Genomic DNA, 22,560 nt, shown 5'->3' on the forward strand with positions numbered 1-22,560 from the left:
TGACTTCAGAATATTCATTTTACCTCTGCAAAAAATATGTGTGTGTTTATGTATATACGCATGTGTTTATGTATATGTACATATATATATGTGTGCACGTGCACACACATGGATTGTTTGCCCCTGTATTGGGTTTCCCTGATGCTTTCAGGCATAAGAGTTTGCTCTAACGCTGGCTGCAGTACTGCCAAACAGCCCTTCCCGGATGGCTCCAGCCTGTGTGCTGCTTGCCAGGCACAGTGTCCAGCTTAGGTGAGGCCCGCGCACCGGAGAAGCTGTCTCACCCTGCCATCTACCGGGAACATCTGCTAAGTCCTGCCTGCTGGCCCTGCCCGCTTGGAAGCATGAGGAGCCTGTGCAGATGGGCATGTGCTGTGATGTGTTCTGGCCCCATCTTTTTGTCTTAAATGACATCTCCTTACATTTTCTAGCCTTTTCTGTATTTGCTTGCGCTCTGCCATGCCATGGATGTGGGGGAGCTGTTCACTCTCCCCACAGTCTAGCTTCACCCCAGTAGGAGCCATTGCTGTTCTTGATTTGAAATATGGTTCTGCTCTAGGATCTAACCCTGCTGTCTATCTGCCCTCCTAGAGAGGAGCTACTAGCACAGTGCACTGAGACACTGCCTCTTTGTCACTAGAAAATCTTCCTTTTGGCTCAAGCCTTCATTTCATATCTCAGAGCGCATCATGAATAGACCTGGTGCACTATGTTCCTAAGCTCTGGGGGAGGCCCATGCTGAATTCTGTCATTGCTATCTCTTGCATTTTCTTGTCTGCATCGGTTTTTGCTCTGAAAGGAGAGAGACCTTGGGTTGATCGAGTACATGCTGTTGCTTTTTGGCCTTCAAATACATAGAAAAATTTTGTGAAGAGAAAGGAGTAACCTGGTCTGCAAATCCAGGATGGGCAGGACTAGGAGGCATGACCTTAAATTGCAGCAGGCAGGACTTAATTTCTCCTGTGTATAGCTTTCCAGTGGCCAAGACAGCAAAGTGGACTAGACTGCAGAAAGTGGGGGGAGGGCAGGGGCTGTTTTGCTGTTGGTGACAGGGAAGAGTGGGCCCACATCCCTTGGGATAGGAGAAGTGACCTTGTGAGGTTCCCTCCAGCCCCTCTCCTCTACATAGTCTCTGCAGCATCTGCACTCCCTCTCTGTCCCGTGCAGGCTTACAGACCTCTGCAAGACTTCATCCTTGTCATGGGCCACTCTCTCCTCCTCCAAAGGAATCCCTGGAGGAGCGCACCATGTTTCAGTGTCTCCCGGGGCTCTCCAGCCTTGCTATACATTTGGTTTTGGCTGAGAGCACACGCTGATCGCGGTGACCACATGAGGGTGCCAGTGCTGTTTACCTGCCACAGTGTGCTGCAGTGAGCAATGAACGCCAGGCTGCAGTTGGGGCTGTTCTCCGGGCTCAGGCTCAGGCTAGTTTTGGGGGACTGCGCTAGCCTGGGGACCCCTGCCTAGGCCTGTGCTGCTCCGGTGAGAGAGTGCAGGCCATGTGCGTGTGGTGGGAGATGCAGGGAGGCAGGCCCAAAGCAGAGGCAGCATCCCGAGGGGATGCTGAGATGCAGAGACCCCCTGTGACTTCAGAAGCGTCCCTCTGTGGGCACAGCTACGTCTCGTGCGAGGACGCCAGCACTGTCGTTAGTGCTGGGAGCAGCAGAGCTGAGTCGGTAGTTTCCATCTCATCGCAGGCATGCTGCCGAAGGGCGTTGTAGCACTGGTGCAGCTGTCCTGCTGCTCGGACGGTTGGCAAGGGTTGGCCTGCCCAGCTGTGAAATGGGGAGGGTCACCTCTCATCCCTGTAGATCATAAGCTCTTGAGCAATTACATATGGGGGGGGGCAGTGTCTATGCTGGTCTCGGAGGTTTGGATTTGTGTTTTGTTTTCCTTTTATTCAAATTGAATTTAAAAAAAATGTCTGGTAAGAAAATCAAGCATAAGGGCTGTCTGGGTAAAGGAGAAGCCCTGTTTTTGTACAATAGCTCCGTAGGTGTAGCATCCCCCCAGGAAGGGGGAAAGCTAGGTTTCATCCTTGCCTCCGCCTGAGGGGCGATGCAAACTCTGGTCTCCGCAGGACCCCAGAGAGTGCCGTAAACAGCAAGCTGTGAGCATGTCTGGCGTGGAAGGTTGTTCTTGCTCTTTCCTGTTATTTTAAATAATTAATGATTTGATGGAGCAGGGAGTGGAGGAGGCAGGTGTCCTGTCTCCCCCGAGAGCAGTGTGTGCACCAGGCTAGACGGAGTCTTGCTCTCTCTCAGTGAATATTTAAGCGTCTTAGACAAATTGGAGTGGCGCCAGCAGGAATGACTGAGAAGGGCTGAGCCTTTCCCACTGGGCACCTAGTGCCTGAGGGCTGGGGAAACGGCACTGAATAGGGCAGAGAGTAATCCCTGCTTGCATGTACGTACTGTGCCTAGCCCAGTGACATCCCCGCCTTGGGTGGGACCTCTGGCTCTTGCTAGTCTTTTGTTATGTTGTAAGAGATCCTTGGATGAAAAGCTGGGTGGACTTAACCTGTCACTATTAATGTCTTTGTCTGCACCTCTTCCAGAACTTGAATCAGCGAGGATTGATTGCCTGTGGCTTTTCTGCTGCTTAATGCTGACCTAAGAAGAGAAATAGCACAGATGCATTGAAAGTTCGCATCTGTGTGTAGACTTGGGTGTTTCCAGAGGGCAAAAAACAATGCAGGCAGTTTCTTCTGTCCTTTCTAAATAGGTATGTTTCCAGGGGTGGAAGGCATGAAGACTTTCTGCTGATACTAGCTACAGAATATTGCAAGGATTTATTAACAATGTTGAACACTTGCCTAGCAATCTATTTATTAGATAGCAGATCTAAAAGAGCTTTTGGATTTTTCCACTAATGTTGTAGCATAACAGATGACAGGGGGAGGTGATAATTTGAGCTTTTTTTGCAATATATTCCTGATATTGACCCTTTCTTCAGAAAGGTATTAAAGTCTTTGACTTTATTTGACTTGAATAATTTTACCCAGGTCAGCTACGTGCTCTTTCTTACTTAGAAGTCAAGCTATCTGACACAGCATTTTGTGCTCTTAATTTGCATGCATAATTTTTACATGTTAGTTTAGGATAATCATTATTTTAAATCTCCAGCTTTCAAAAATCATGAGTCAGGCTGCTTAAAACCATGACTTTTGAAAATGTGCCTCTATATGCCATCTAGTTTAGTTGTATACACGGTGATGTTAAAGTCAGTTAGATTTGCAGCTAACCGTATAGTGCTGCCCACAAACCAGTATATGTTTATGCAGAAACAGTTGCTTACCTAAAGGTTTAGCAAATTGGACTTTAATTTATAATCTTCCTTTGGAAGCAAAATTGGAAGGTGACTCCTTCTGCCTACAGCTGATGGTAGTCCAGGAAGCGAAGCCTCTGCTTCCCTAGAGGTGCCCACAGTGGGGAAGCCTGGCTCGGGAGACAGCCTCCAGCCCTGGAGGCTCATCTTGTCTGGCATAGGCTGCCACGGTCGAGAGCTTGAATATTGCGTGGGAGAGGGCATGACCACATTTCTCCTTCTCTGTAAAGGGACCATATTTACATGACTGGGTGGCAAACAGCACGAGGTGCTTTGATAGCAACCACGGACTCTGTATGATCAGTGGCAACATCTAAAACAGTCCCTTTGGGCACCATGGAATATGGCTGCCATTTATGCCATGGGGAGTTGTATATTTGTGCTGCCTTATGTCTCAGCTTTGGGTGTGAAAGGGACTAACTGTATCAACTCTGTGTCCTGGTTTGCAAACTGCAAATTCGGTATGTCTTGCTAGGATGGAATACAGGTTAGATTCCTAGCAATACGGCCTCATGTATGGCTCCATCTTGTTTGTTATTTGTCTGGGACAGGCTTTTAGTTGTCCTGCAAACTGTTATTTTTGGTGTTTTCTTTGATACCTGCTCTGTTGCTGTGACATGTTGCAGAGCCAAAAATCTTCCGGGAACATCCCAGCAATGCACACAAACATCAGCCCTGTAGCTTCAAATAGTCAGTCATACGGAGCCTTCAGAAACCCTGGAAACCAGTGGGGCTCCACAAACCCACTCTGGAAGCCTCAGAAGGGATCCAGCAGCTTCCTCAAAGACTGCATTCATCTCCTTGCAAGGCTTCCACAGAGAAACAGCTTGTTAGAGGAACCTGTGGAGCTTGAAAGCTGTGCCAGTAATAATTCAGGCATAATTCTGAAGTCAAATATTTAGTTAAACAGAGACTGTCTGATGGCTGGATTAAACACAGGAGGCATCTGAGTGAGCTCAACACTTCATTTTTTGTCAGTGTCCATTTCACAAGCCTGTAATTCCATTTTTCCTGTCTTCCCAGACTCTGCTCATCCTGTGTAGCCTTTCAGACAACGCAGAATGAAGTGTTTCAGCAGAGCTGTTGCTCCTAGTTCAGGAAGCGCCCTATATCACAGTGATCTCATCTGTCTTCATGCTCAGGAAGAATCTAGTATTATGGGATTGGGAGAAAATCACATGTTAGAGAAATGGAAGATGTTTTGTTTTGTTTTTGGCAGGGGGGAAGTCTCAGGGAAACCAGGGAATGTCAGAGAGTGTGCAAGTGAGCAAGCCCTGTATGGCAAGATGCTGCTGCATGGGGTTGAGACAGTTCAATCTATGTTAATAGCAGCTGGAAATTACAATTGGCAATTTTGAACTTCTCCCTTCTATCCGTCTCACTTTCCAAAGCTCATAGGCCTTTAAATCTCTTGAAAAGATAAATGAGCTTAAGCTCCTGTGTAGATTTGAAAGTGAAGCTTATACTCAATTAGCGCAGTTGCGGAGGTCATTCCTGATGATCAGGTCACTCCTGATGATCTCCCACTTACTGACGCAAGTTCAGTACATCTTCTGGCTTGGTATATTCTCCTTCCAGTTATGAAGAACTAGACTCACATTTATCCTGTAAGAATGTGTGAGAAGCAAAAAAAAAAAAAAAAAAAAACTGCTCGATATTATTTGTACCTGAAGGATATCTTATAAAAATATGGCTTGGGGGAGAAATTGGTTATTTCTCTGATGCTTTGCTGAAGCAGGTCTGTATGAGTCCATTGTGACTGAACTCTTAAGTGTGTGCTAGACCGAAGTGTGACCAGTAGCTGGGAGATTACGGGTGGGACAACCCGTATCTTGCAGTGAGCATCAGGTCACATAATAGCCCTGGCCTTGCTTGGACTTGTACTCCTCGCTGGCAAAGTTCAGGCTGGTCTTTCAAAACCTGGAACCCAAGAACTGTGTTCTCTTAAAACTTCTACAGTGTGAAGGAAAGTGAGTGTAGCTATCGCGAAAGGAGTGATGCACTTCACTCGTAAGAGGGAAGCAGCACTACGTTTATTGCAGTAAGACAGCGACTTAACAAAGTTCAATCATAAATAAGAACGATTTAATGAGGTTCGATTGGCAAGGTTCACTCAGTTATTTACTGCATGAAGGACAGGGTCAGATGCATGTGCTATGGAGACCCTCCCGTTGAGTCACGAGGTTCAGACTGGACCCCCTTGCTTTCTAAACTCCTTCCGAGAGGAGCCTAGGTGCGGCTGGATCCAGTCCTAGTCTCAGACTTGGTCAACGGTTTATGTCTAAGGGATTATGCGCGCAGTTAGTCAGAGATATAACTCAGCAAAGTTTTGTGAAGTTCGCAAAAGTTCAGCATGCTATTAATCACTTCCCGAGGACCTGTGGCGGATAAGGAAGCTCTCAGCCTCGAGGAGCGACCTTGAGGCGTCCCTGCTCAAGGGGAGGTTCTGCAGTGCAGCCCGCTGCCGTGCAGGAGAGCTCAAGGGGCTCTGGGCTGCCCCCTATTTATGGGGGGGAGATGATTGACTCATAGTCATATCTGCATGCTAGACGGGCCTTAGTTGGCGCATGCTCAACCAGCCCCTACATACGTGCTGTTTACAGGGAGGTCAGGTTGAGGGGGAGAGAGCACATCAGTGGGGGGGAAGGAGCACACCGTCACAGTAGCAGGGAGTTATCAAAAGGGCAGAAAGTCTTCTTTCTTGAATTTGGTAACAACCAGTTGTGTGATGGAGCTGTGGATCTGACCCTCCCTGGTTCAAGTGTGATGCTTAGTTGAGTGGGTGTTTGGTTATGGGAGGTGGGAACGACCGCATTGTATAAACTGAACCGCAACCGGGCACTGAATCCTGATCCCCTCGCTGACATGTCTGCAGGCAGTATTTTCCTTCTGCTCTTCCACATATGTAAAAATAGGGAGGATCCTCTGTTTCCTGGGCCTCCAAGGACTGCCTGGATCCTAAATGCTTCCCTGCTTTTTTCAGGAAAAAAAGTCCAGCCGAAATGCAGGATTTTAAAACCATCAGCCTAAAGTGCTGAAACCTACTGCCAGAGGCACAGCTGTGAGCTGCTCTAATGTCATGCCGTCAGGCCCATTGCTAAATATTAAGCAAACCAAAAAACCCTAGGTCGTTTAATGGAAGCAAAGGTTCACTAGAGCTGTGGTGCTGTCACTGCCTTCTTTTCTGACCCCTGGGTAAACTACAGAGCGCAACAGAAGCAGGAGAGCACACAGTTAGGAGGCAGCAGTGCAACTTTGGAAGTGTTTCATCTCTGGCTCTCTGCAATTTTTTTGCAGAACAACATCTGTCTCTGCCCCCAGCCATATACAAGTGCACCGAAAAGGGTTTGTTCCAAGCTTAATGAGTAATTTCATGGTCTCGGAATTGGAGGCGAGGAGAGGGGGCTGGGACAGCAGCTGGAGCTTTGTGCTTTGCAAGGAGCTCTGCTAATGTCAAATTGCAGCCTGATGGCTTTAATGTTATTGCAGCCCACTAGGCTTCCCTTTAAAGTCTGCTGCTGGTGGTCAGTGCAGAAACAGCTCCTACACAGGAAGCCCTTGTTGCACAGCAGCCTCACTTCTGGGCGCAACAAGCAACTTGGAAAAAAATGACATCAGCAGAGAGGAGGTGGGGGAGCTCAGCTGGGCGTCAACTCTGCTCCGTGCATGGAGAGAGCGCTCAGAAAAGCACTCTGCCTGTCCTGCTTCTGGTTTCAATGCAATGTGCTTGTAGAAATAGGGGTGAGAGAACAAAAAACTCAGGGCAGACATGTAATCGCATTGCTTGAGCCTCTGCTGGATGCTGCTGAGATGTGGTGATGCACACAGTGCGAGAACAGCTATAGTATGAGATGACTCAAAGTGGTCTCAGCAGACCTTTAAAAAGCACAAACCCCAGCTTTCTCGCCGAGAAAGGACAGGGTTATCTGTACAGAGCAGCAATCTGTACAGAGCACAGGAAACAGAAGGCAGATGTTGTCATATGTTTGTCATATGTTTCCACCACAGGGTCTCCCACTGGGAGATGCTTGCAGATCCCAGGCTCCGGAGCAGGACCTGCGCAACTCCATGCACACACCATGCTGTATTTATTATTTAGTGCATAAGAATATACAGGGCTCTTCCTCCACCTGCCTAGGTTTTCCTAGTCTGGAGAGGAAGTTTACATTCACTTGCTGTGACTCAGCTGCAGAACCTTACTCATTTTCATGGTGTTACTCATAGAAAGGGAAAGCCAAATGGCAACTGGTCTGTGCCTGTAGACACCTGTAATTCTCCTGCTTTCTGCTGTTAATCTCTGGATGAGTCTCTGTTTACTGGCACTGACATGCTTATCCTGTTGAAGCTTTCAGTGCCTCTCTTTGCAGAGACAGGCTGATTAGGAAGTAAAGTCCACTCCTAAAGCTCTAAGGAAGTGTGCTGAATCTCCAGGGCTGCTTGTGGAGTTCCTGAAATGGGACTATTTCAAGTTGACACTTCAGAGTTGTGGCAATGGGCTGTTGCCAAATGGAATGAACACCAGACAGAGCCGGGATTTGCTGCAGAGTCAACTGAAGCTTCTGAGCTGACCTCTGTGGTCTGGAGGGAGTGGCTGGTGGTCTACCTCTTAAAGATGCTCAGTGCTTGTAGATCCTGCTTCCAGTGAAGATGGTTTGTTGGTGTCCAGGTGTCTGGGAAGTTTGTCTCACCACCTCTCTGGGGTTCTGTCCCATGGTTGGACTCCCCAGCTGTAATATAAGGACAATAGCTGTCTGGGGTTCAGTCAGTCCCCAGAGGAAGGGATGGTCTTTTACTTTGCATAGGTCCCTGCTGCACTGCCATCTCAGGAGTCTCCGCTCACTTGAGACCTGGCAGTTGCTCATTAGCTCGTGCCCTGTCTGCTGATCAGGGCGTGGGGAAGCACTGGATCTGGGTTCCTTCTCTGCAGCATGACGGGGTGTGTTACTGAGACCACGTGAGCATTAGTCAGAAAATCTCACCCGAGATCTGCACAGGGAGGCTTTAGCTGTGAGATAGGAACCTGTGACCGCCACTACAGCTGGGCCAAAAACAGGCTTTCCCGCTTCAGTCTCATTCCATGTAAAAACCATGCCGCAGCCCTTCCTGCACTGCACAGAAGAGCACAGTGCAAAACTCCAGCTGGGTGGACTGTCCTCACGGCAAGGAAGGAGCTCAGGCCAGGAGAGTGGTTGTTTTAGAGTTAAGGCAGTTTCCTTTGGGATATGGGAAGCTGAGATTCAAGTCACTGGTCTAGATCTGGCAGGGAGGGGGCTTGGTCTCAAACCTAGCTCTAACTTATCAGTAGCCTGCAGCTGGGTGAGGGGCCACTCTAGGGTTCTGCTGTCTCCTCGTTTGCCTTGATCCTATGTGAAGAGCTTTGAGCAGAATTGCTCCATGGAGTTCTCAATTAAAAGCTGGGGTTTCCATTACTTTCTGGTAGAAAAATATTGGAAAATTCCTGTGTGGCTTTTGTATGCTTTCAGCTGGCATCCTGTCTACCCCTCCCTGAAAATATTACTGATTTTAAATGCAAGCACTTCTTGTGATGCTGGTTTCTTTGGTTGCGATCCCTAAGTTAGGTATCCCTAAGGATGGTAGGAGTTGGCCTCTTGTTATGTGGCATTGAAGTGAGCTTCTGGGGCTTGTCTGCATTTTATGCTGCCCTTTATGGGAAGGAGAGAGGATGGCTGAGACAGGCCAGAGTTGCAGCAGCATTTGGAGCAGCCACTGCCCTGCTGCTCCTAGCTGTCTGCTGTAATGTTCGCCACCGCCCCCAGCTCTGGCAGACTTGTTTGCAAAAAGCTCTGCGGGCAGTAGAAGCAAGCCGGTTTCATCATGACAATACAGTTATCCTTTTAAGGAAAAATTCCCTCTGGGAGCCAGCCCTCAATTACCTCCTACTCCAGTGCGGTCTTGCTGGGGATGACTCGTAACACGGCTGAGTTACAGCCACGGTACTCTGCCGCTGGGCACCCAGTTGCTCTGGAAAAAGATTAAACTCTCCTGGCTTCTGTTGTTTGCTACTGATTGCTGAATCCAGAAACTGTGGTCAAAACTGGAAGGGTAGGCTACTCCCATCAGCGCATCTGTGCAGGACCAGTCTGTGGACCTGCAGTTAGGGAGTCTTGGGAAGTACAAGACTGGTGATAATACACAAGTGTCTGCTAAATGCCAGGAAACTGGGGTAGGCAGTGGCCAGATTTCAGTTTGCTGTTATTCACTATGGGGAACGGGAGGGATCCCCCAAGGGTCCTGATTTGAGAGTTCCTTCTATTCTGCTGGCAAATGTCTTAGTCCCCGGGGTGACGTCTAACTGGGATGGGGCTGCTGCTGAAGTTGCCCTCTGCCTCTGCTGCACGGAGCAGAGCAGGAAAACACACAGCTTCAGGGAAGCGCTTGTGCTCTTTCTGTGCTATAGGAATGGTGGATTTGGCTGCAAGACCCTGAATTTACATCTCTTGTGTTTAGCGCTGAAAATACTTTGATTCCAAATAAACTGTTTACCAGAAGAACATGACACTCTTTAACACAAATATTTCACAGGAATGAGACTAGACTCCTGAAGAAGTTCTAGGAACAGCTTCTTTTTGACATCTGTACATTTACTATGACTGTTTTGAAAAATGTCCCTGTCTCTCTGGGCAATAACAGACACACTTAGAAAACCAGCCCCATGCCTGTGTAGCTACTGTTGTCTTGAGCCAAAACAAATGGACCAGCCCATGGTTGACTGGATCATCTGAGAGAGAAACCCTGGTTCTGGAAGGAAGTAGTCACAGAGGAATTAGGCTGGATCCTTGTGCTCCATTTTGAGGTGCGCAGGAATCATTTTTTCTCTGTCTGGAGCAGGACTGGAAGTGCTTTCCCTTCCTCTGAGACTCGTCAAGGGTTTGAATTCTCTTCCTCTGCTTAGATTAAGGCAAAAATAAAAATTTTTGAAGACTTCTGTAAGCAGACAGGAAACATTTGCATCAGCTCAATCAAAATATGTAATTACTCTTTCAGCCTTTAAAACTCTTACTGTGAATTAATTGAAAAAAGTGTAAATTAACTAAATGTTGAAATTGTGTTTCTGTGCTGCAGAGCAAAATTGCAGAGCTTTTATTTTGTACTTTTTTTAAGCCAGGACAATTTTCTGAATCTATAGTTCTCTGTTAACAGTTTTGGGTTGCTGCTTTGCCCTGAAAATGTTTTGCCAGAAAATTTCTTGCCAGTGATTACGGTGAAGCCCTGATTTCACAGCTGGGTGTGGGTGGCTGTGAACCCACAGGGATAGAAAGGCAGAAGGATAGATGAGCTGAGAGCAATACTGTCATTGAAATATATAGCTGTCATTTGAACTGACCACCTTTCAAAAGTTGCTTAGTTCTTGGCAGTTGAAAACAAGTTGAATTTATTTGCCTCGGTCAGGAAAATCAACCCCTGCAGTTGAAGATTTAGCAGTGCTCCAGAGAAGGAGCTGCTTACAGGCCCAGTTTGGAGAGGAAGGCCAGTCAAGTGCTTGGGACTGGCACGTGGAGAGTGTAGGTTCAAATCTGTATCTGCTGCGATCCCCATGTGATATCTGGTCATGCTTTTTCTTTGAGTTTCATTTCCCCTTCAGTAAAATGAGTCCTATCTTGCCTTGTCCGCCGTTCCTTGCAGATACACACAAGTACATTAAGAACAGGGCCGTGCTTTGCTGTCATGGTGATATGATCTAAACAGACCCAGAGTATCTTGCCAGTATTTCAAAACTGACTTCTTGTTGCAAATGAAATAGCAGAGGAACTTGCAGGTTTGTTTGCACAGATCCTGGTCTTGAGATAATTGTCACGCTGGCTTGCATGTTTGTTGCACTTCTGGAGATCTCCTAGTGCTTTATTAATTTCAGTGATAAATATCCCAGTGTGCTGTGGTGTGCTAGATAAATTGCGTCTAAAGCTGATAAGCATTTCTCTTTTTAAGAAGCTTTTTTTTTTTTTTCTTTGCAAAGTAGATTTCTCTGAAAGAAAAAAATACTAACTTTCCTCCAAAACTACTTGAGCTTTTGGGGGTGGGAGGGGAAAACACTCATATTGTTAAAAATATCATTGAGCATCTGAAAACCATTTAGAGACCAAGAGGGAATTAAATGCTTCAATAAGGGGTGAGGGAAAGCCAGGAACCAGCTTTCAAATATCCTCACGTCTGGAGATGACCCTGCTGTGTAGTTCGGAAGGGAAGGAGATGTGGCGTCTGTCTGCGTTGCTGTGTATGCCACATCGTCTCCTGTGAATGGGAGCTAGCACTTAGCATTGCCTACCCATGTCTCCCCTTCCTCCTCCCTTTGACTCTTCTGTAGTCTTCCAGTCTCTGCTCCAGATGGCTTTGTCTTTCCCCCCAGAACAACTCCAAAATATTTCAAGTTCTTATTTCTCATTTAAATGAACAATATGGTAGATTTTACAGCTATCTTTGCACAGTGTGTCTCATCCACTTATGGGCTAGGAAGAATAGTTCTTGAACTGTCATATTGACCAAAGAAGCAGGATTTGGCGTTCCATTCCTCTCCCTAGTTAGAAAAGTCATTAAAGGACAAATTCTCAGAATTAGCTTTTTTTTTTTTTTTTTTTTTTAGAAGTCATCTAATGTTTGCTGCAAATGTCTCTATGTTGCCAATTAAAAATGAAAGTATCTGCTGCAAGAGGATGGATTCAGAGTCCAGCACATCAATGCTTTGTGCCTTTGCCTTCATTCTGCAAAGTGAGAAAACTCCACTGTGTCTCTCCTAGCCATACTATCAGGCTAAATTCATTCATGTCCCCAAAACACCTTGAGGTCCTCATGTTGGAAGAGGCTACAAAAGAATTGCCAATAGAGTGGTTAGTCACAGAATCACAGAATCGCTGAGGTTGGAAGGGACCTCTGGAGATCATCTAGTCCAACCCCCCTGCTCAAGCAGGGTCACCTACAGCACATTGCACAGGATTGCGTCCAGGCGGGTTTTGAATATCTCCAGAGAAGGAGACTCCACCACCTCTCTGGGCAACCTGTTCCAGTGCTCTGTCACCCTCACAGTGAAAAAGTTTTTCCTCATGTTCAGATGGAAGTGTCTGTGTTTCAGTTTGTGCCCGTTGCCTCGCGTCCTGTCGCTCGGCACCACTGAAAAGAGTCTGGCTCCATCCTCTCGACACCCTCCCTTCAGATACTTGTACACATTGATAAGATCTCCTCTCAGCCTTCTCTTCTCCAAGCTAAACAGGCCAAGCTCTCTCAGCCTTTCCTCATAAGAGAGATGCTCCAGTCCCCTAATCATCTTTGTGGCCCTTCGCTGGACTTGCTCCAGTAGTGCCACATCCCTCTTGTACTGGGGAGCCCAGAACTGGACACAGTACTCCAGATGTGGCCTCACCAGGGCTGAGTAGAGGGGGAGAATCACCTCCCTCGACCTGCTGGCAACACTCTTCCTGATGCACCCCAGGATACCATTGGCCTTCTTGGCCACAAGGGCACATTGCTGCCTCATGCTTAACTTGGTGTCCACCAGCACTCCCAGGTCCTTCTCCGCAGAGCTGCTTTCCAGCAGGTCAACCCCCAACCTGTACTGCTGCATGGGGTTATTCCTCCCCAGGTGCAGGACCCTGCACTTCCCTTTGTTGAACTTCATGAGGTTCCTCTCTGCCCACCTCTCCAGCCTGTCCAGGTCTCTCTGAATGGCAGCACAGCCCTCTGGTGTATTGGCCACTCCTCCCAGTTTTGTATCGTCGGCAAACTTGCTGAGGGTGCACTCTGTCCCTTCCTCCAGGTCATTGATGAAGAAGTTGAACAAGACTGGACCCAGGACTGACCCCTGGGGGACACTGCTAGCTACAGGCCTCCAACTAGACTCTGTGCCACTGATCACAACTCTCTGAGCTCTGCCATTCAGCCAGTTCTCAATCCACCTCACTGTCCACTCATCTAACCCACACTTCCTGAGCTTCCCTATGAGGATGCTATGGGAGACAGTGTCGAAAGCCTTGCTGAAGTCAAGGGAGACAACATCCACTGCTCTCCCCTCATCTACCCAGCCAGTCATTCCATCATAGAAGGCTATCAGATTGGTTAAGCATGATTTCCCCTTGGTGAAGCCATGCTGACTACTCCTGATCACCTTCTTTTCCTCCACATGCGTGGAGATGGCTTCCAGGATGAGCTGCTCCATCACCTTTCCAGGGATGGAGGTGAGGCTGACTGGCCTGTAGTTCCCTGGGTCCTCCTTCTTGCCCTTTTTGAAGACTGGGGTGACATTGGCTTTCTTCCAGTCCTCGGGCACCTCTCCTGTCCTCCATGACCTTTCAAAGATGATGGAGAGTGGCTTAGCAATAATGTCCGCCAGCTCCCTCAGCGCTCGTGGGTGCATCCCATCAGGGCCCATGGATTTGTGGGTGTCAAGTTTGCTTAAATGATCTCTAACCCACTCCTCCTCCACCAAGGGAAAGTCTTCCAAAAACATGGAGTTAGTTCCAGTTTGGTTTTCCAACATTTCAGTTTCATTCATTCGTTTATTTTGAGCAAATCATTTTAAAATTCATTTCTTGACTTTGAAGTGTGCCTGTGTTCCAAAGTTCCAAACTTATCCCCCCAGAGATGTGGGAACTGTCCCTTGAATCCAGAGGAGGTGATGAGTAAGGAGACTTTCTTGGCTGTGACACAACTAGAACTTACGGAAAGCTTCTATCAACACAGCGCTGAGCTTTCTAGGAATAAGTTGTTTGGGCAGAAAGGGGGCATGGGATGGGAAACTGGGGAGAGAAGAGAACTGATGGAGAACAGCCTGGGAGAACAGTTGGTCAGCAGTAGATAACTGCAAGTCTAGAGCACTCTTGCTAGCTTTAATCTGGTTTGGTAGAGCAAAAACACCCGTATGCAATCCAGGTCTTTCAGAGGGCTTCTTGCCCGTGCTGAGCCTCTGTCCTTGCAGCTGTGCCTTTCCTCATGACACCTGAGCTAGCTAGTTTGAGTGCGTCAGCTGTACTCCAGCTAGAGCCGTGTCTGCTGTGTGGGCAGGCTGCAATGAGCAGCAGGAGAGAAGGAAAAGAGAAGACAGCTGAGCAGAGCAGGCCGGGCTGGGGAGGTGTGGGCAGGGCCTGCAGGGGGTTTCTGAAGCGCCGCAGTGTTTATCCTCCTGCAGCCCTAAGTGTTACAAGGGATGCCCAGTGAGAGGGAAAACAAGCTTAAAGAACTGAGTAGCCCCTAGGGGTTATTGGACTCTGAGCCTGGTTGCTGAGGCTTCTGCCAGTGTCCTGCAGAAAGCAGGTAAAATTCTCAGCTTTGGCCCTCTGAACAGAAACAGCAGAAACCGTACAGCTGGAAAGACCGCGGGCAACAGTTTCATCCACCTGCCTGTGCAGAACAGGATCAGATATACCTACCTTCCCTGCATATCTGCTCTCAAGAAACTCCAATGAAAGGGGTCCCCCTAGAATGGAGCCCATTCTAGAATGTCCCCACCCTGTGCCTGGAAGACTTTTCTAATGTCTTCAATCTTTTTTGCTGCAAATTAAGACAACTTTGTCTTTTCCTTTTCCCAGTGGATGTCATAAGTTGTTGACAACCATCCCTCTTGTACCAACTTGTTACAGACGGGATTTTGTAATATTGCACAGAAGTTTTTGTTTTTCTATAGGTGTGAGGGTATGTGCTTTCCATATAATCTGTAGTAAAGATGCACTAAAGTAGGATTCCTTCACCCTTTCTTCGTACTTTCTGTTTTCTGAACTCTGAGCTTTCAAACCAGCCAGGATTGCTCAGGGAAGGGGGCTGCAAAGCTGAGGAGCAGGAGGTGCAAGGACCAAGCCTCCACCTGCTCTCTGAAGTGAAGTTGGTAGGACTTGGTCTCTAATCCTGAGAAGCAGGGAGGAGATGATGGAAATACATTGCTTAAAATACCAATACGTTGCTTAAAATACCTTTCATTCACCTCAGACAGCAGGATTACTGCTGAGAATGAAATTGTTAATGGCTTGTAACATCACTTCGGCTGTTGTCACGGGAATATTATGGGTTGCAGAGGCATGAGGTAAGGTACTAGAGGAATGCTGTGACTAAGTTTCCTGGAACAAATTAAACACTGGCTTTTTTAAGCATGTGAACTTACAGAGCATAACAAAACAGGGCTCTTCATTCTCTAAACACTGTGGATAGGTTCTATGCCTGCTATTTTTCCAACTCTTAAGTTGGAAGGGGAAATCTTGGAGAGCTTCATTGTTAATGATTCATGCTTAAGATAAAACACACATTTTTTAATAGCAAGAATAATTAATCATCAGAATAGACTAGCCAATGCTGTGGTAAATCCTGTCAGTCTGCAATTGGAAGAGCTCTTTCTGCTCTTTTTCAACTACAAATTGTTGAGTTCTGCAGGAATCACTAGGTGAAACCTAGGGACCTGTGTTTTCCATTTCAGATTATGTGATAACACAGTCTCTTCTAACTGGTAATCTATGACTATCCATTGAATTAAAAACAGTCATGGGAACGCTTCATATGCTAATGCTTTGTGTCTTCTTAGTGTGGGTTTTTTAATCATGCTTCATGGGTTTTACTTAGTGCTAGACACTTCTCTTCCTCACCAACATCAGTTTAAAGCCAAAATGTGATGTTTTGTCTGTTCTCTTATTCTGAGTAAGAGGAAAAGATTGCCTTTCTCTGTAATTTATCTGTAGAAATCAACAGAGTATTGGAATTTCCTTTGAAGAACTGCCCCCCACTCTTAGCTCCTGTCCCCTTCCCAGCAAAGGTTAGAGGGTTTGCTAAGCACATTTTTTTACCCAAACAAAGCAAAGCTTGTGCAATAGGATAGTGTATATACACACGCTGTTCTCCCTGCTTCCTTGTAACTTCTGAACCCCCTGACCAGTTTCTGCCGAGTTTGGCAGAAGGGAAGCAGTTGCTACGACAGCAACTTCCTATCTTCCGGTAACTTACTGGCATCTGGGCAGTGGAAGGAGGCTCTAGTGTTGCTCACCACCGGGGGGACGACTGCAGCGTGAGCTCAATGTTCTGTAGACACCAGGGAGCCACACGAAGATATTAAGGACAGCCCAGACAGCAGTACTGGGGGCTGCGCTTGGCTAGGCACCAGAGGGCTGGAGGGGGATGCACACCTGCAGGGAACGAGGAGGCTGTTTCAGCTCAGGTGCTCCCAGGGCAGCTGGCAGGACAGGAACAAATGAGACAGGGAAGTGACTTTCTCAGGGAAGCCCAAACATGGCAGTCAGGGGGAGAGCAATTCAACTCCTCAGCTTTCCCTCCCAGCTCAGTCCCTTGGCTCTGCTTGGATGCTTCCCACTGCTTTGCAGGAGGAGATGGTCCGGGCCTCGGCCACGCTTTCTGGCCAGAGCAGCTGACTGGCAGGGAAGGGCGGCTTGGGAACTGCACTGTACACAGCAGCTCCAGCTCTGTGCCAGCCACAGCCCCCAGCGCTTCTCCTTCCTCTGGGCTTGTGGTTAGCGCAGCATCGAGCTCACCCCAGCCTGATCACAGCGTGTGCAACACGCCCTCCTGCTCAGCAAAGCCGCAGTGCGCTGGTCCTGTTGGGTTTTCTTTGCTCTCGTTTGGGACAAATGGCTCTTAAACAGCTGATATTTAAAAGGGGGGTTTATTGCCAAATCTTAAAGCTCTTTACAAGCAGGAGACAAAGTGCTGCCTTTCCACTGCACGCAGCAGCTGCTTTTCAGATCGTTGGCCACGTTTGCTTGCTTGCAAGCTCACTTCCTTCCTGTCGCAAACGTGTAACCTGGTGGCATAGCCTGAAACACAGAATTACATGCCAGCTCTCCATGCCCACAGGGATTTTAGGCACAAGAAAGCAGCCTTAGTGCAGCCAGGAATTAGATGAGTAAGTTAAAAGGGAGAAAAAAAAAAAGTGCATGGTGGCAGGACGTACACTGAAGATGGAGTTGCTGTAGGAGGTCAGAGCAAAGGCTTTCTAGACCAGGATCCTGCCTCTGACTGTGGCCAGCACTGCTGTTTTCAGCAGAGCATGTAAGAAACTCTAGAAGGCAGTTACGGAATAACCCACCCTCCCGCCTTAGGCAGAGACTGGCTCATGACCAGAATGAGAATAACAAGGGGGAAAACTGCAGAAGAAACACAGTGCATTGTTTCCTGTAAAGTCCAGGTGAATCAGGCTTACAGCTGGGCTAGTCATTTTAGGATGAAACTGCTAGCCCTATTAGAAAAAAAATAATTGAAAACAAAGAGTCTCTAACATAATGTTTTCAGCAGTTCAGTTACTGGGTGCTATGGCGATTCCACTTAAGTTATACTTATTTACAAGACATAATACAATCTAGTAGGTTCTGTTAGTACAGCAAATACAGTATTTAGCTGTAGCTTGTAAAATGATTTAACTTACCCATTTCCTAACAGGTATAGTTTTTTTCTGTTAAGATTCCTACTGAGGGGTATTCAGTAAAATGTCAGACACTCTTTCATTTTTCATTAGGATATTCAGTATTATATAAAAATATACAGTAAAATAAGTACATTCTGTAGGTTTGGCTGTAACAAATAGGGATGTCTCAGTATTTTCATTTGCCAGACGGATATCCACAGAATACACTGCCACAAGAAAACACCTGTGAGAGCAAAAGCATCTATATGTATTATGGGACTAAGTTATCCCATGAGCTATTTCCATTCTCAAGGATTTTCAGTTCCAGGCTTTGATTTGCCCATCCTCAAGTTTAGGATTGCCTTCAACTTTGGGATATGAACCTGTACCAAGAGTTTGCCCTGGTTTGTGTGTCTGCTTATTAGCATGACCTGCTCTTCCCCATCTAGTTTATCTCGTTATATAATTGTGTCTTGCAAAAGCTTGCCTGCTCTCTGAAGCTGATGTCCCTAGACTTCCAGTGCACACCAGGTTCTGCCAGCTCACGTTCATACCACACAACATTCGGTAAACAAAAGTGCATATGCAGAAAAATATATTTAGATAGCAGATAGGCACTGAATGTTGTCTCTGTTTAATCAGCCCTTGTCCTAAAGTATATCTGAAAGGTGAACAAGACCCATGGTTCACATTGAATCTATAGCAGCAAATTACACAGATCCAGAGTTTGCTCTTTGGCTACATGCCTGGGAGTGGGCTCGGGACTTAGGAATCTTTTTGTCTCAAAGCAAAGCTTTTTGGCACCTGAGCTCTGAGTGTTTGACTGCGTAGAACTTTCCATGTGAGAGAATAACAAGTGATTTTCCATGCAGTATCTATGGCTGGCTTGAGAAGGGGACAGACCATTGAAATCCAGGCTGTTCTAATCAAAAGAAGTGGAAGCATCAATTCTAGTGACTACCTGTCTTGGTGGCTCTTGGTGGTGCAAGCCAAGAACATCTGCAAGCACCAAGACAACACTGCTGTGCTCGGAACTGAAGCGCCCTTTACCTAGTCTCAGCAGAGGCTCAGATGAAGCTTTACTGAGCTGCTGCTATGGGAGGTGTCTGTAGCCCATAGCAGCCTTGTGGAACCTGCAAAATCATAAAAGAAAGAACAGAAGAAAAACTGTCTGGTCAGCTAAGAGTGCAGTGCTGGCAAATGAGAGAAAAGAGCATAAATAAAGTGTCACTCCTTAAAACCAGGCTGGAAAAATCACCCTTTTCTGTGCTCCCTGAGTCTCAAGGTCCCCTTGAGGATGTCATACGATTCTCCTCAGAGCAAATACCATTGAGAATGGGGTAGGGGAACCAGCTCAGGCACAGGGCTATACAGCAGGGGTGCAAAGACAGGATTTTATCACCACTTTAATCACTAGATACCTAGGGAACTGTGGCTGCCTTCAGCAGGTGGGTGGAGAAGCTGTGGGAATTATGCCAGAGCCTTCTGCAGTACTTTCTTCAGACCCTTGCGTAGCAATGCCTTTTTATTTCAATACACTTAAGCCACTGGGCCCAGCCCCAAAACTATGTGTGCAAAATGCCTTTCCCTCCATGTACTCAGCATTTAAACAGTTGTTCAAATTACAGATGTCTGTGCCAACCCATGGCTTTCAGGCTAGCCAGGACACAGCAGGTAGGAAACTGTTAAAATAATAGGAGGGGGGATTTCATCCAGACCTCTTGCCTGATATGCACGCGCCTGTCAGTTAACATCCCAAGACAACGCAGAGAGAGAGCCTACAGCTAAGGGAACATACGTCCTTAAAGAATGAGCTTCTTAACGGCAGGCTCTCCTAGGAAGATCACTGGGATCTCCTGGACACAAGCTCTCCAAACATCTGGCTAATTGCTCCAACTGTCATGAGGGAACTCATCAGATAGTTATGCTCCTTTAAAATAGATGTTTTGTACTGCTATAACATACTCCTCCTGAGGCTAAATGTAACCTGCTCTGCATCTTTGCCTCTGTTTCCCTATTAATGAAATGGAAACAATTAATACTTGCTTGGCAATGATGCGTTGAGACTTTTGTTCACTTACACAGTGCTTAGCAAACACCTAAAGCTCTGCACAGCCAGAATCAGAAGAATGTACAGCTGCTCTGCATCTGCGAACACTGCTTGCAGTCAGGAGCTGGCCAGTGTTGTTTGCCTCTGTGTGAGGTCACTTTTTAACTGTGGATGTGGTTTTGTGAGTAGCTTTGGAGAAGATTAAACCATTTATCTTTACATTCCCAGATGTCACTGGTCCAGGTGGTCCAGGAAACCTTGCCAGCAAGTGAACAAACTAGCAAAATTTTCTCTGACTAGGTTTCTCCTTTAATGATTTAACTGGCAAAACCAGACAGGTGCCAGTGTAATCTGGGTATTGGTGTGTCTGTAAATACAGATAAACAAGGGCTTTTGCTAGAATAGTCATTTTCTGCTCCTTTCAGAAATCTGACTTGGTTTAATTACCAGTGATTTTTAAGGCCAGATCCATTGACTTGAAAGGACTTTGGATCAAGTCCTTAAAGAACATTCACATTTTTGTAACTGCTCAATGTCCTGTAGCCTTCTACTGCGCTAAGAGGATTAGAACTGGGCTATGATGTACAGCATGAAGAAAGAGAGAAAGATGCTATAACTGAAAACTCAATTCAGTTCCATAAACATGGTGTGTGCACAGCAAAACACCACCTTTTAAACACTGGCCTAGCAATGGTACAAATCATAGATGGCAAATGTTTAGCTCTGATTTTAAGAAACAAGTCTCTCTGAAGAGTGTGTCAGGGAGCACTTCTCCTATAAAGAGTCACTAGATCCTTTTGCTTTCCTTTCTGTTTCTCTGTTGATTCTTTTTTCAGTTCTCCAAACTCTTTAATTTCTTGTAAGACTTGCGTAGCTTGCCGAAGTTGTTCTACTGCCTCATTGAGTAATGTCTCTGCCATCACTGGGGGACCGTTCCCCTCTTGGGCCTGTTCCAACCCTCCACGTAAAACCTTCTGCAGAAGTTTTTCTGTCTTTTCCCTTTCATTAGCAACCTTCTCCTCCATTTTAGCTACGCAGTGATGGGAAACCTTGGGGAAACCTTGGCCTATAAGTGCTCTCTGTGTAGTTTTGGAATCAAACAGCAAGTCTCCCAGAGAAGAACTGCGAAGTCTGAGAGCTGAAGGGCTTTCTCCAGATGTTTTCTTCTCAATAGTCACTTTTACACTCTCATGGCCTGTTTCTGTAGCTAAGGAAGTCTCTCTCTGTTCTGCTAATGTCTGTTGTTCCTTCTCTTCAGAGGTTCTCTCATTTCCTTCTTCAGTTTCAGCTTTTGGGGATGTGGACACTGCTACTTCACTATCTTCGATCCCATTCACGGGGGGATTGGAACTGTGAGACTCCAGGTCTTCCAAACCCTCAGCTTCCAGGTCACCCTGGCTGGCATTTATAGTGGCTAGAAATTTTTCTGACAGAACCTTAGGAGGAACAAGAGGCTTTGTATCATCTGCTATGGCAATCTCCACAAGATTCTCTTTGCTACCATCTTCTGATGATTTCAGGTCTTCTGTGGTTTTAGGCTCAGGGACCGGTTGGTCCCAAGTTACTTTTAGCTTGTCTGGCACGTTCTTAGGAAGAGGAATTGGAGCTTTTGTTATGCCCTTGTTGCTGACCTCTGTGAGGGTCTCCCTGTTCTCCTCACTTGGTGCTCTGGATCCTTCCGCATTCTCCTCTCTGCTTACAGAGTCCTCTTCCGTGACATTGACACTGTCCTTTGATGCTATACTTTCCTTAAGCTTCTTATCTGGAGGCAATGGAGGGGACAAAGGTTTTTTATGTTCCTGGTCAGGAACTTTATTCTCTGCATCTTGTTTTTCTTTTGTGCCAGTGGGTTTTGTAGGTGGCATAGGTGGCTTTGGAGTTTCCTTCTGAGGTGGGGGATTGTCGCTTTCGCTGATAGTGGAGTCCAAGTTCGGTGGTCCGTTGTCCACTATATCCAGATCTAGTCTCAGGATGCCATCTGATGTAGACTTGGCAGCCTGAAATACAAGAGAGAGCTTATTCAGTTTCTATTCCATCGTCAGTTCCATGCTCAATCCTTTAACTTCAAGGAATTGCTATGGATGCAGTGGTACATATGCTTTCAGAATAAAACTCAAGCTGTGAGGTGAAGGGGAAAGATGACCATTTCACATGTCCATCTCCTTTTTATACTTACATCTGTCAAAGCTGCAAATAGGAGCATCTGGCCGATAGCAAATGTGACGCCTGAAAGAGCAGCTTTTTCTATAGCTCAAGAGCAATCTATGGAGCTTGCACTTCTTCCATGAAGTATCACCCTGTGCTACCCTCTAACAGCACTAGCAAGCTCTCCTAGCATTAATCTACTAAGTGAAACCCAGTGAAATCTGATATGCCAAAATTTAATGAGCTATGATAATCATGAGTCCCAAGCATTCCACCTAACAGAGAAGAAATTAGGGTCAAAGCATTTACATTGCGGCAAATCTCAAAAGTATTGAATGAGGCACTTCCACCCTTCTGCATACCCCCACTTCTTCCACAGATCACCACATTATGTGAATGTCATGAGTGTTCTGGCTGCCGAGTTATTTTCTGCCTGATAATGCAGCAACTTGCACAAGAATATCAAAGCCAATGACCACAAGCAGTCAAGAATTAGGACCTCACTGCAGAATTTATTTTGCCACTTCCTTTAAGAACAGCATTTAGCAGCCAGTTCTGTTTTCCTCTCAGTTATAAGCAGTCAGCTCTGCCATGTTTGGATTCTTTGTCCTGTAGTAGCTGGATCCTTCTACCCGCCTCGTTTGGGCAGTGTGCCTGCCCAAAGCACAACTGCTTTCTGCTTGTGAGACTGTTCTAT

General features: G+C 46.6%; 1 protein-coding gene and 1 long non-coding RNA gene across 3 annotated transcripts in view; one reads left to right on the forward strand and one right to left on the reverse strand.

The window, feature by feature from the left end:
- LOC136993414 (uncharacterized) overlaps positions 1 to 22,560 on the forward strand; it is a 30,658-nt gene that overhangs the window by 2,056 nt on the left and 6,042 nt on the right. The gene's annotated exons all lie outside the window — the stretch shown is intronic.
- PLEKHO2 (pleckstrin homology domain containing O2) overlaps positions 16,871 to 22,560 on the reverse strand; it is a 31,206-nt gene continuing 25,516 nt past the window's right edge. For both annotated transcript variants that reach the window (XM_067305527.1, XM_067305526.1), the window contains one exon: positions 16,871 to 21,715. In XM_067305527.1, coding sequence (XP_067161628.1) covers positions 20,477 to 21,715 — 1,239 coding nt within the window. In that variant the 3' untranslated portion in view covers positions 16,871 to 20,476. The remainder of the gene's footprint in view (positions 21,716 to 22,560) is intronic.

The sequence above is a fragment of the Apteryx mantelli genome, chromosome 15 (assembly GCF_036417845.1).
Source record: "Apteryx mantelli isolate bAptMan1 chromosome 15, bAptMan1.hap1, whole genome shotgun sequence".
Classification (NCBI taxonomy): Eukaryota; Metazoa; Chordata; class Aves; order Apterygiformes; family Apterygidae; genus Apteryx; species Apteryx mantelli.